The sequence below is a fragment of the Rissa tridactyla genome, chromosome Z (genome assembly GCF_028500815.1).
Source record: "Rissa tridactyla isolate bRisTri1 chromosome Z, bRisTri1.patW.cur.20221130, whole genome shotgun sequence".
NCBI lineage: Eukaryota > Metazoa > Chordata > Aves > Charadriiformes > Laridae > Rissa > Rissa tridactyla.
The window spans coordinates 57,444,871-57,459,093 of record NC_071497.1 but is presented as its reverse complement, the minus strand read 5'-3'; the positions used below and the strand labels follow the sequence as shown (position 1 = coordinate 57,459,093).

General features: G+C 38.4%; 1 protein-coding gene across 5 annotated transcripts in view; it reads right to left on the bottom strand.

Moving 5' to 3' along the window:
• Nucleotides 1–14,223, bottom strand: part of PUM3 (pumilio RNA binding family member 3) — a 29,645-nt gene that overhangs the window by 10,338 nt on the left and 5,084 nt on the right. For all 5 annotated transcript variants that reach the window (XR_008463753.1, XR_008463752.1, XM_054185179.1 and 2 more), the window contains exons 5-13: nt 13,681–13,756; nt 12,809–12,902; nt 12,514–12,580; nt 11,789–11,963; nt 9,793–9,896; nt 9,184–9,262; nt 8,062–8,160; nt 6,652–6,705; nt 4,986–5,066 (exon numbers count right to left, since the gene is read on the bottom strand). Coding sequence is in view for 3 of the 5 variants with exons in the window: in XM_054185179.1 (XP_054041154.1) it covers nt 4,986–5,066; nt 6,652–6,705; nt 8,062–8,160; nt 9,184–9,262; nt 9,793–9,896; nt 11,789–11,963; nt 12,514–12,580; nt 12,809–12,902; nt 13,681–13,756 (829 nt within the window). In the remaining 2 variants the exon portion in view is untranslated. The remainder of the gene's footprint in view (nt 1–4,985; nt 5,067–6,651; nt 6,706–8,061; nt 8,161–9,183; nt 9,263–9,792; nt 9,897–11,788; nt 11,964–12,513; nt 12,581–12,808; nt 12,903–13,680; nt 13,757–14,223) is intronic.

Sequence of the window (14,223 nt, the reverse complement as noted above, 5' to 3'; positions counted from 1 at the left end):
TGACTTTCAAGGGAGCGCACATAAGTACCTGAGCAGCAACAACAGTCTGTGGAAGGAAAAGTCAAACTTAAACTGATCACAGAACATTCACCAAGAAAAATGAAGTTTCCATAATGGAATAAAGCTGACTTTTGCTGGCAGTATTATATTGCGGTTTATTTGAGCTTTAATCGAAAACACTGGGCATTCCCCAGAGGGCCAGTCAGTCTGACCTCGGTGCCTGGGAAGGTCATGGAACAGATCCTCCTCAATGCCATTACACGGCACATGCAGGAGAACAGGGTGATCAGGCCCAGTCAGCATGGGTTTGTGAAGGGCAGGTCATGCCTATCAAACCTAATATCCTTCTACGATAAGGTGACCCACTTAGTGGATGAGGGAAAAGCTGTGGATGTTATCTACTTGGATTTTTGCAAAGCTTTTGACACTGTTTCCCACAGCATTCTCCTGGAGAAACTGGCTGCTCATGGCCTGGACAGGTGTACTCTTCGCTGGGTAAAAAACTGGCTGGATGGCCGTGCCCAGAGAGTGGTGGTAAAGGGAGTTAAATCCAGTTGGTGTCCGGTCACAAGTGGGGTCCCCCAGGGCTCGGTGCTGGGGCCGGTTCTCTTTAATATCTTTACCAATGATCTGGATGAAGGGATCGAATGCACCCTCAGCAAGTTCACAGATGACACTAAACTGGGCGGGCGTGTCGATCTGCTTGAGGGTAGGTTGGCTCTGCAGAGGGATCTGGACAGGCTGGACCGATGGGCTGAGACCAATGGTAGGAGGTTCAACAAGGCCAAATGCCGGGTCCTGCACTTGGGTCACAACAACCCCATGCAGCGCTACAGGATTGGGGCAGAGTGGCTCGAAAGCAGCTCGACAGAAAAGGACCTGGGGGTGTTGGTTGACAGCCGGCTGAATATGAGCCAGCAGTGTGCCCAGGTGGCCAAGAAGGCCAACAGCATCCTAGCCTGTTATCAGGAGTAGTGTGGTGAGCCGGACTAGGGAAGTGATCATCCCCCTGTACTCGGCACTGGTGAGGCCCCACCTCGAGTACTCCGTTCAGCTTTGGGCCCCTCGCTACAAGAGGGACATTGAGGTGTTGGAGCGTGTCCAGAGAAGGGCTACAAAGCTGGTGAGGGGTCTGGAGGACAAACCTTATGAAGAACGACTGAGGGAGCTGGGGTTGTTTAGCCTGGAGAAGAGGAGGCTGAGGGGAGACCTTATCGCCCTCTACAACTACCTGAAAGGAGGTTGTAGAGAGATGGGGGCTGACCTCTTCTCCCTGGTGACAAGTGATAGGACGAGGGGAAACGGGTTCAAGTTATGTCAGGGGAGGTTTAGATTGGATATTAGGAAACATTTTTTCACTGAAAGGGTTATTAAACATTGGAATAGGCTGCCCAGGAAGGTGGTGGATTCACCATCCCTGGAGGTGTTTAAAAAAAGGGTAGATGGGGCACTTAGGGACATGGTTTAGAAGTGGCTTTTGTCAGGGTAGGTTAAAGGTTGGACTCAGTGATCTTAAAGGTCCCTTCCAACCTCAGCAATTCTATGATTCTATGAGTTGTTGGCTAGGAGTAACCACTTTGTAAACTACACAGTGGACGCTTCATACACTTGTGCACTAACATGGCGGAGGAAGAAACACATTCATATCGAGGGGAGTTTTCTTGCTTATAGAAGCACGCTGCTATCTTCAGATGGAAGCACCTATATTAGCCCATCTGTTTGTTTGTACTCAAAATTTTTGTCAGCTTCTCAACAAATGCCCTTTCCTACAGCAACACGCCTTCTAGGCAAGTTCCAAGTACCACTAGAAAACCCTGAATACCATCTGGGTACCCTTGACCAGTATGATAATCCATTCTTGACAACTTTTAATATACATATAAAATTTATGACTATCAAAGCAAAGAAGGGCTATACAGAGCTTTGGGCACTTTCAGCACATTTTGCAGGCCATAGTCCTTAAAAACCCTTTTTTCCACCATGAAAGTCCTTCCAGTAAGATCTATAAAAAGATAAATAGAACAATTTAAACCAATGTCACCCTTTCTTAAGATGAAGCTTGGCTGGTTGTCTTTGAGGGTAAGAGAAATAGAGAAAGGTGGTTGGAAGCTGGCAGGAAATGTTACGATAACATTCTTATTTCCAAAACATCGCCTAAACCTAGGTGAAAATGAGTTTTTGTAAACTGAGAGGAACATCAGTTTAACGTAGCACTGTAACTATGAACAAAAACCTACTACTGCAACCTTCACACTCTGGGCATGGGAAAAAAAATAAAAATCTTTTCTGAGAAAAAACCAAAACCTAAGACCACATTCTGTCTTCTCAGCATGTACACTCAGATTCAGATGTACGTGAAGTTCATTTATCAATTAAATGGATGACAAAGTTGCTGAAATATTTCAAAACTTAAAATAGGTAAAGAAAGTATTTTGTTTAGTACAAATAAAAACAAAAATCTGCACTTTGAAATCAACCTATAACACGGCTATTTTGTATAAAAGATAATAAACATTTTTTTTTTAAATCTTCCAAAAGTGTACTTCTCTCACTGATTTAGACCAATTACAGAATTTGGTCGCTTTCAGTGCCAGCACTGAAAGCTGGCACTTTCATCTTTCTCCTAGTAGGAGAAACTCTGAACAGCACAGGCATGCTGTCTCTTGTTGGTAACGTCTCCCTGACGCTGCCTGCTTGGAGTCCTCATGAAACAGAGGGATTTCCTGCTAAAATTTGCCCAAATCCTGACACACCACGCTCACAATGTACAGTTCATATCACATATGAAGGTATAAAGCACCATACATATTATTTGGTCCTGGATTAAGACTCCATGGAGCTAACATATGATGAGAAGGAAAGACCTTCCCCAGAGGATTTAAGGAGCTTAAAACCTTCCCTTACCTACCAGCCATTCTGCCAATCCACGTAAGTGATCAGTTTTATAATACTAAGAAGAAAAAAAAAAAAAAAAAAGAAAAGAAAAGAGAGAGACACTGCTTTTTCTCCTCTCACAAATGCTTATTATTTTCCTTACATTCCTTAAGCTAAATTTTACTATGGACAGAATGATAAATCGATATGAGGTGTTTTAGAAGTCTAACTGCTCTTTAGGATAATTTAAAAGGTTGGATTCTTTTACAGAGTATGCTTCATCATCTGAAGAGCTGGTTTTGATCTTACATGCTTTTTTTTCCCCGCCCCCGACATCCTTTCCATGTTCCTGATCTCATATAAACCCAGATGGGCTGACTCTGTATGTGAAGGGCACTCCTCCTTATACTCTTCTGTCCAAATTGATGCGACAGGATGACCAAACAGTAAACACTCCATTATCTTTGATCTCACATGATGGAAAAACACAGCCAATTCAGGAATTAAATGACACCTTGGAAGCTCAGCTAAAGCCTATGTGAACTAATCAGTTCAGTATCTGAACTAATAAACCCACAAGAAAGCAGAGTGCTTATAACATAATACAGGAATGCCTCAATGATCTTGTACCAAGACAGCTCTGATCTGTCAGGGTTTATTTGCTTGGAACTTGCCCAGAAGTTGTTAGCTTGCAGAGTAGACTGTGGAAACAAAACCCAGCTGTGATTACAGCTGCTACACCCAAGAAAGAAAAGCCATCATCACACTGGGATGCTTTTATCTCTCCACACCCAGAGAGAAACAGACTTAGAGCCAAATCTCCATGCGAGGGCATGAAAACCCAATTCCCCGCTATGCAAAGTTGCTCAAATGGAAGAACTGCTCATATTTTTTAACGCAATAATCATCATAACCACTTTCTCCTCATATTACTCCTCCACATGCAGAGTATTTGCCTCACCTTTACCTCCCTGCCATTGCCTCTCAACCCATCAGTCCTAAAAAGCTATAGCATGAGTACCAGTATAAGCACATTACAATCTATTCATCATTAATTATCCTGCTTGCAAGAAAATTAATTGTGCACTATGAAGTCTTTTTTTTTATCAGTGTGAAAAGGTAACTTCATGGTAATTTACAGACTAAAACATCTTAGAAATGATAAAATTTGCATGTAAACATAATCTTAAGTATAAACACTTTATGAAACCCTATTAAACAATTTTTGCAAGAAAGCTGGGGAAACAGCACATTCCAAATGGAAGCAGATGCAGACTAAATCATATTATCCTTATTGTTCATTCTGCAATTCCATGTAGGTGAAGCAAAACTGCTAGAGTGCTCTCATGCTTCAGACATCTATCTATATCCATTCTGGAAGCAAGATAAGAATATTACATGGATTTTATCCAGAATAATAGTTATCATTTAATTATCAATATACTAAATGTCAAGTTTTGAGAGTTAAAGTGAATTAATGGTTTCATCATCCAACCAAAACTTGGATGTCTCTAAGTACTTTTCTTGTTTGAAGTCATGGTATACTACATTCAGGCCTGTTGCCATGTTCCTGAAAGTTTACTGAAGTTTATCCTGAAGTATCACTTTCCGAGATGCTACTTCTGCGAAATAAAAGAGCTAAACGTGCTAAACAATCTCTTTTACAATAATTAATTTGCACAATAAGGACATTCTAGGCATGGATATTCTTGACATTTTAGGTTTGCTTGCAAAAGGGATAAGGTGACATCCTCATTCTAAAGTTTTCCACTAATTTAATCTCTTGAAATACTAGCAGAGCTCAAACTTCTAGGCCAAAGACCTTGACGTTAAAGAGATTCCAGTCGTCCTTTAGCCAGAATGAACATGTACAAAAGAAAGGGTAATTTGCAGCAAGCACTGAATCTAGCTTAAAAATGAATTAAAATAACATACGGAAGTGCAGAGGTCTTCTATGAAAAGAAAAAATAATCATGATACACAAATGTGATGAAACAGAAAAGGAATTAAATTGTTTGAAAAAAGAGGATGGATTCCTACTCTCATCCTCCTCTACACTGACAAACACACTGACAATAGTATATTATTTTAGGAAAAAATCAGTTACTTACAGATATAATTAACTGTTTCATAAGTTTTGTGTCATCGATGCAATCAAATGCTGCCAGCAAGACCAGATGAGAAAATTCACCCTGCAAAGATGAGACATGAGAAACCACATGCAGTCAAGTTCTATGAATGTACTAATTGACTTAGAATCAACATTTCTGAGAGTTCGTCTCAAACATGACACGACATAAACCACAAGCAAATTCTGTCTATTGTTATAGAATGAGAGAAGCCCAGAACGTAGGATTCCTCTGAAAGCAAGGTTTGTTAAGAGAAGTATGTTGTTAAAACCAAGGTAGATTAAATTGATCTCCTGTTGTAAACAGATATAATGCTTTATCACATCCAAGCTATTAACCTAATCCTATTGTTTAATTATCATTTGAAATCATAGGATTTGCCTTGCAGGAACATTACATGTAGACTTTATTTCTATGGTGGACTTGCTTAAAACTGAAATAAATCACATACTATTATTTTTTGAGATGAGCCATATAGTCTCTACTGCATTGCTGGAAAGCAAGCCTCTAGCATGCTCAAAAGCGCACAACCCAATTCACTTGTAGGTCAGTGAGACTCTACGTCAAAGTGAAGCCAGACCTTCAGTGCTCCAGTGTTGTTTTAGCTATTATTTACCCGCTGTCTCATATTTCTATATAATACATGTCTTATAAAAATCTAACAACTCATTTATTCTGTTACTAGAAAACTATGGAGAAAAACACCACTTAGACCAGTGACATCCAAAGTGGGATGCACAAGACAATCCACTGTGGTGCAGGAAGAAACCATTTTTTTGTACCATTAATAAACATATAAAAATAACCACTGGTTATCTTTATCTCATCCCTTTAAAATTTCCATTTCTGTCTGTTTTATAATGTATACTAGCACAGTAGAATATGCACATAAATATACATATATTGGAAGTGCATACTCAGGGTTGTGTGATCAAAAAAGCTTGAAGACCACTGATTAAGACCTCATCAACTATTAGTAAACCGAGCAATACAGCAACCAGGAAGGGAAGAAGTTTAAAAGGCTTTTCTTCACAGTTGCAGTTTTGCCCAGCACTATGTAATCTGGCTGCAACTGTTACTCTACCGGTGCTGCAGTCTCCAAACATACATGTTACTCAGAAAAAAATTAAATACAGGCTTTTTCCACTGTATGTCACTTCAGCGTTAAAATTCATTTTGAAGCTTCCTGACTAAAAAAAATTTATCGAGCATCTTAAAAGAAACATGCACATTCAAATGGCCTTTCTAATGATAACCCCAACATCTTAATTTTTGTTCCTCTTCTGTATACATGTTATTTTACTCCCAACCAAGGAAAATTAACCAACAAGCCATACAGAGATGCAATATAATGTTGGTCTCAAAAGAAAAAAAAAAAAAGAAGAAAAAAATTTAGGACTTTTAATTAATTCAACTACATTAAAGAAGGACAGTACTTCATGTGGTACCCACAATGAAGCATCTCAATATGTCTCTAAATATTCCACAAAGTTCAATATATTTCATATTATCTAGCACATCACCACTATTTTAAACCTAGTTTTATTAAGATCTCAGTTGTTCCCAGTACCAGAGCACATTCAAATTAGCCTCTATCAAACCACTTGTGTTTCAGAGACTATGATATAAATGGTTAATGAACACTCACCGTTGCTATTTTTTCAATATATGTCTTCATAGTTTTCACAATGACTTTTCTGTCCTACCCAAAAGGAAACAAGAAACCCAAATGAGCCTATAACGCCAGTGATTCCAAATAACTAAATTGTTATTTATGCCTTCAAAAAGATAACCTTCAATTTGCTTACTAAAGCCTAACATTTGTGTGCCAGTGTCTTACATTTGTACTATTAGTCAACACCTGGAAACAGCGTGATGACTTAAACCTGAACTGCGAAAGACTCAATCCCAGGGAGGTTCTGTGATATGTTTACAAGTCCAGCACATGAATCGGAGATGCCAAAATGGGAAACTTGGGGAAAAAAAAAAAAAACAACAACAACAACAACAAACCACCCACCAAAAACCAGACCACCACATATGCCACCTATAGCTTTTTCATTACTTACAGAAGAGGAATGTACAGTAGAACACGTACACAATTTATATATAAATATACATATTGGGGAAGCATGCTCAGGGTTGCGTGATCAAAAGATTGGAGACCACTGATAGAGACCACATCAACTATTAGTAAACAGAACAAAAGAACAAGCAGACCACCACATATGTTCACCAATATCTTGTTCCTTACTTAGAGAAGAGGAACGTACTTGAACTATTAATTTGGAAAGAAACATTCAACAGGACCTGAAAGTTCAAAGTAGCAACAACTCTAGCCTGTTGCAAAACCCCTTTACTACCAAGATTTTCTGGCAGAAAGTTTCCTCAGTGCCTGTACTTTTGGCTCTTGCAATCACTGCTCAGTCTTCTTTAGATACATTACTAGCGCCAGATCCCAGCAACTTCTTATTTTTTTCTGCAGTCTTTTGTAACAAGCTGACTATTTTCATAAGTTGTCTTTTTTGTTTTTAATAATACAGACAAAGATAGGAGGTATGACAATATTTACAAAGAGATGATGGCATATGTTAACACCTGAAGCATTTCAGGATACCGTATCTGCAGAAGAAACTACAGCACAGTTCCTGTAACATTTTCCAGGTCTTGGCATTCCAAAGACAAACATTGTTCCACATTATGGCTTTTTTACTGTCCTCTCCCTACTGCCAATTTCACCTGCATGAAAAAATCTAAAGGAGGAATGAACGGCCAATAATCTTAAAATGGAAAAGCTTTATGTTTCATCTGCAAGATCCCCGCTAAAAAAAAAAGGGAGATTCTTCCCCTACAAAAATTATAATGAAAGTATTTGATTCACAAAAAACTACTGCTTATATTTGCCAATAGGTAAAGTGGGGCAATTTTAAACCTTGCTCTCAATACTTAACTGCATCAAAATGTGTGCTGGCAGAAGGACCCACGCAAGCAATCATACTCACGCTCTCAGACTAGACTACTATTAAAGAGGACTGGGTACACTGAAACCAAAGAGTACCTTGGGAGTACCATGCCATAAGCAGTGCATTGCTACTCGGGCTCCATCATGAGTGTGTGCCAGGTAGATGACAGCCTCTCTGATAGCTTCTATCATTTCCTGGGGAAGAAAACGTGATAAAGCAAAAAGGTGAAAGAAAAGGCCTGACAAATCTCAAGGTGGGCAGATGAGGGCATGAACGGATTTTTTGTCTGCCCACACTACTGACAGCATCACTGGCTCTACAGAACCATTCTCATTGCCTTGACATATGAAAAATGGCCTCAAAAGGAGTCCAACAGACTGTAAATGACATAAGCTTTCTCCCTTCAAAACTATTCATATATCCATCATATTCACCCTATGAAATCAGACCTGTTTCAAAGCTCATCAGTTGTCCTATTACAGACAATTCAAAGGGTGCTCAGAACTGAGACTGAAATTAGAGCAGACAAAGACAACTAAATCTTTGAAGGTGATGCAATTTATTTATACATACAAGGTATTAGCCAGAAAGCAAGAACTAAAAGGTCATTTAAGCACCAGGTGACGTTATAAATCAGATATGACAAGATTCAGCCAAAAGTTAGTCTTCATATGAAAGGAATGAGGTTATGAAGCCATGTGACATAATAACACCATCAGTCAAAAAAGAAAAAACAAACCAACTCCCCCTTCCCAGGTTAATAGTCACTACTTCTGTTATTATTGGATAGATTTCTTTGACATGAAGCTCCCACCTGTCTCCCTTTCTATCCCTAGCTGCTTCTTGCTGCCTAATCAAAAGTTCCAATCTTTTTACCATTTATTTAGAAACTGCTCAATCACAACACGGTTGGTGTCACTAGCGATATGCACAGGCAGAAACAGATCTACAAAAGGGGTTTCCAAACCCCAAAGACAATATCCATATGCTACCGTGTCTGTACAAAAAGCCAGGCAAGGAGGAAGAGATATGCCCTTAGTCCCCCAGTTCACAAAAGACTGAATCCAGAAGCATTCTCTGACAAAGCACAAAACCATGCACAGGAACCTTTCATTAGGTAGCATCTGGACTCAGAATAGGCCACAAATAGTCCACCTTCCCACCCCTAGCTTTCCACTGAAAGGCAAAAGAAGACAAAAAACCCAAAACATACTTACGGATCTTTGTTTCGGAAGAGCATGAGTGAAAAAGTCCAAAAATACTTTATGTACCAGTGAGTGCTTTATCACAGCCTCTCTGTATTTGGGAAGAAGAAAATAAGCAAAATTCCCACACAAGTAATGGTTTTAATGTAAGCTAGTAATACTTCATTTGCAGATAAAAAAGAAAAAGTTAGGTAGTGAGGTGCACAGAAAACACAGTCATTCTGGATTAGATGTTTAGCATTTACAGTATGTGGAAAACTCTACCACAACTTACAAGTTCTAAAACCTAGCAAAATATTTTCTCCTCAAGACCACTGGAGAAGCTTATCCAATAATGCGTTATGGAAGCACACCACGCTGGGATTTCTACCAATTATTTGACTGGGGCAGGGGACACTTTAGTTTATACAAGTGGAGTTCGAAAATAAGATACAATATTGCCTATGACAGTTCAGACAAAACCATAGCTACTTACTACACAACACAGCAATGTTACAGTTTAATAGAGTATCAATATCACTGTCATCTGAGCTTAAAAGAGTATCAATATCACAGTCTGTTTGTACGACAGAAACAAACTGGTTCACGATAGTCACACCTTAAACCAATTTTTGTCCTTACTTTTGTGCCATTGGTGTAAGAATCTGTTTCATTTCATCCAAGATGGCCTCCCTCTTTTCAGGTTGAGCTTCTAACACTTTATCCAGTGTTGGGACAACTGGTGTCTGAAATGAATGCACAGAGGTTTAGTCATTCCCAGTAAGTACTGGGAGCTCATAGAAAATTATACTCTTTAGTCCCTTTTCAATCAAAATTCATGAACAATACCACAAACAAAATGAATCTCCTGCAAAACTAACAGTTTTTACAATTTTAAAAATAAAAAGCTTATCTACTTTGATTATGTCAAAAAGCTGTATAGTTAAGTTTCTACAAATTGAATACTCGTTATTAGCAAACAAAAGCTACTTCAATGGTTTGAACTGCTTTTTGCCAATTCTGGTGAGCTCCTCATGAGACCGTAAGATACAAGGCAAAATACACAACATCGGTACTGCGTTAAGGGACTCCTGAGATAAGCAGAAATTCTGCATGACAGTATGCACATGACAAGGGGTAGCACAGCAACAAGTCAATGAACTGAGAAGTTAACCAAGGCCCAAGAAATTCCAGTTCAAGAACAGCAGAGAGGAGGAATATGTACCATATACTTTAAATATGGAAACACTTGCGGGTATCTCCTCTAACCAATTACACTGGTAACTCTTGTAAAAGAATCTGTTGTTTGAAAAACAGTTTGACTAGACAGAAAATTAGAAAAAATGCATTTCTAACTGTCCCTGCTGGGTGGGGAAGGGGGGTGGAGAGTTGGTGGCAGGATGGGGAAAGTGAACCACGCATTTCTTATCATTGAATCATAGAATTGTTAGGGTTGGAAGGGACCTTAAAGATCATCTAGATCCAACCCCTCTGCCATGGGCAGGGACACCAACCACTAGACCAGGTTGCTCAGAGCCCCATCCAGCCTGGCCTTGAACACTTCCAGGGATGGAACTTTCACCACCTCTCTGGGCAACCTGTAACACCAAGAAACTCCATGTCTCTTTAAGGATTATACCATAATGTCTTATAAACCCACATACTGTTGAGTCTCAGGTTTGCACCACAATGTAAGACTTGAAGCATGCATGCCAAGAATGCTAGAATGATGGAAGCTAACACTGCATTTGATTTCAGAGGCTGTTGTACACCCAGTACAAATTACAGCCCACAAACACAGCAAACATGCATTTCTATTACAGAGTTGCAAAATGCTTTACTAAAACTTATAATAACTCATAAAGAAAAAAACAGCAATACCGTTCAGAAGTGAGCTGTTAATTTCTTATACAACTTTAACAGAAATCATGGGTAAAGGTGTGCTGTGTAGTGTAGTTAATAATTGCGCAAAACAGTTTTGAACTTTGCAGCAAATAAAACTATTTGTACCTCTAAAGGAAACCAACTTTCCAAATGAGCAAGAAAAACAGAAGTCAAAAGAAAGGAGGCTGTATTTTTTAAAAAGATTCCCAGTGCCTGATGAGGATCTACATCTAAATGGTTTCAAGAGTGTTTGGACTCAAGTCCTATAGTTTCCATGGGAAAAGAAAACAAAGCCAAAAATTAAGCCTAAATAGCATACCATATATAGATGCAGGCACGTTCTGCCCACGCTCAGTCCTCATGAGACATAAGGCAGTTCTGACACAAAAAACATCTTGAGCATTAATGGGGAATTAAGCCTAAATCTTATCTCATCTAGGATGACCGCTTCATGCTAGACTCTATGACACTACGATAACTGCAACAATATATTAGACTGTCTTTGATAAGCAGAGCAAGCTCATACATCAACATAATACATTATACATAGTTCAAACTGAAAAATCACAAAAATTTAATCTAGAATAGAAATGTGCAAGTAATCGTAACATTTAAACATGCTAAACTAGACTACATTTGGACAGCTGACAGAAAGAAATTTAATCAAAAGAAATAGTAGGTATGATAAGCAAGGTATTACTGACACAATACCTTGGATGCTAAAACCTTAGACTAGAAAGTATTGGAACATCACCTTGTAAACCTGGAAAGTGTTCCCATATAGTTCTTCTGTCAGCATATTCCTCTGCTCCAGAATGGCTTTGTCATTATACGCATATTCCACTACAGCAGATGCTTCGGCATGACGGAGCATTTTTTTCACATGGCCCTTAAAACTTTTTATTATTTCTGCAACTTGTGGTTTTGTCCTGTTTCACAGGGGAAGATAAGACAGGAAGCGTTAAAGCTTTAGGGACAAGCTGACCTATCAATAGTTTTATTTTCGGAAGCACATTTAGGTGATAAATTTTAGCACAGAAACTAGGAAATCTGGTCAGCCTTACAGCATTTATGAAAATATGGTGAGAAAGCCAGGAACCTGGAGAAATCATGAGGCCTTTTGAGGATAAGAAAAGAATCCAGTGGATAAATTCTACAGAATAAAGGATGCCTTCGTGAAACACTAAGCAGAGAAAACTTCAAAAAGCCAGTTTTTTTGCATAAGGCGAAGATCAACTTTGAGCACGCATTTGAGCTTTTTTTTTTTTGCATGTGTTCTTGATGTGTACAGTTCTAGCTTTACTTTTTGCAAAAGGAAAACTGCTGTTAGCAATACCAGACACTCTCCTGTCTTATCACTACTATAAACATGATTCCAGAGACATATCTTTTATTCATGATGCACTATAGATTAAGAGCAGCATTCACATTGGAAATAAAACAATGCAACACAGCTAAGCAAATGCACTTCATACTCACCCATACATAAGAAACTTCTTCACAATATTTCTGGAATATTTTGATTTGCTCAACTCTACTAGGCTATCTGAAAGAAGGGAAAAAACATTCAGCTGGTTTGATTTTTCACAAAATGAACTCTACAAAACAAGATACCATTATTTAAATAAGTTTTAAGAGCCCACTAGGAAAGACGCATCATTTGAAGTTAAAAATAAAGTTAAAAATATTCAAGAGAAAATAATATGGCTTGTTTTAATGCATCCTAACAACAATAGAGGAGCATATAGGTAAAATGTAAATGGGAAGAAAGTACCTTTCAGTTCTTCAAATGTCTCTTGCCTTTGCTTCTCATTACCATACTGAATAAAGCACTGGATCACTCGAGTTGAATCATGTGCAAACGCCAGCTACAGGACAGAGACATTTCATTACCCTAGGCCATTCAAATGGCATTATGCACCAAATTTATTTTAATGCACTTGCTTGCTGATATAGTTTTATGCCACACGTAGCATGCAATGCCAATTATAAAATTTGTTACCTGTTTATAACAAATTAAGTTTTAAGGTTTTTTTATTGCTCTATCGAACAAAATATAGACAATACTCGCTGTTGTTGACAGTTAAGGACATGCATCATCATTTTAATGCTGAAAGAGAACCATGAAATGCTATCTCTTTTTCTCTCACGTTCTTCGTAATTTCAGCATGTGACAATACAGTTCACTTCGGCATGGAATACCACCAATCACTTTATTTCACTGCAATTTTATACATTTCAAGAACTAAGTGGCAAGACTGTTCAGCATAGTTAAGTATCAGGACACTAACTTCTCTAAAAGAAAGTTGCAAAGCAATAACCGTAATTCATCAGAACTCTGAGTGGCTGTTTTTGAACTTCAGTTAACACAGAATTTAACTGGACTAAAGCTGCCTGGCAAAACAGACAGACTTACAATAGCCAGCTGATAGACAAAGCATCCCAGGACTACTGTCCTGAAATCCAGGTGCCAAATGCAGCCTTTCAACCCTGTTTTTGTTCTTTTTTTACGCAACAATTTAAAAAAATTCCCTGTAGGTTTTGGAATAACAGGTTAGGACTATATTATTAAAAGTTCTTTTATATTCCACCATTCTTTAAAGAAGCTTTTGTGAATTTATGCACTATGGCATCAGTTTATCTTACACTTTTAATTTTTCCATGAAGAAGCTTCTGTAGTTCATTCATTAGCTTTTCTCGGGTCTCCTTATTGCATTTCTTTCTACAAGCAAAAAAATAGTAAAACAATCTGAATTGAGGAAGCAGCTTTTTTGTAGTGTGTTTCACTTAAATCTATAAATTAAGAAACAAGACAGTACAACAGTACAAAATTAACAGCTCCTGCCAATCCAAATTTACATTATCATTCATTGAACTTGTTTATAGATGTAATTAACCAGTTTCAGTTCCTAGAAACCAAACCAGATTTCCACAGAATTATTCTTTTCTGAGTAACAATATTATTAAAGAGAACATAAACTCAAACATGCAGCCAGAGTTGTTTATAGATGCAGAGATCTGTAAGAATCTTACAGCCAAGACTGCAAAGCACAGACACTTAGAGCAAGTAAAATTAACTCCTCCTTCTGATGCGGGGCCCCAGTTCTACAATCGCACCTGCCCAGTGACAGTATACAAACCTCCACAAAAACTCACGCAGTGATCCTACTGCAAGATCTGGCTGAATCA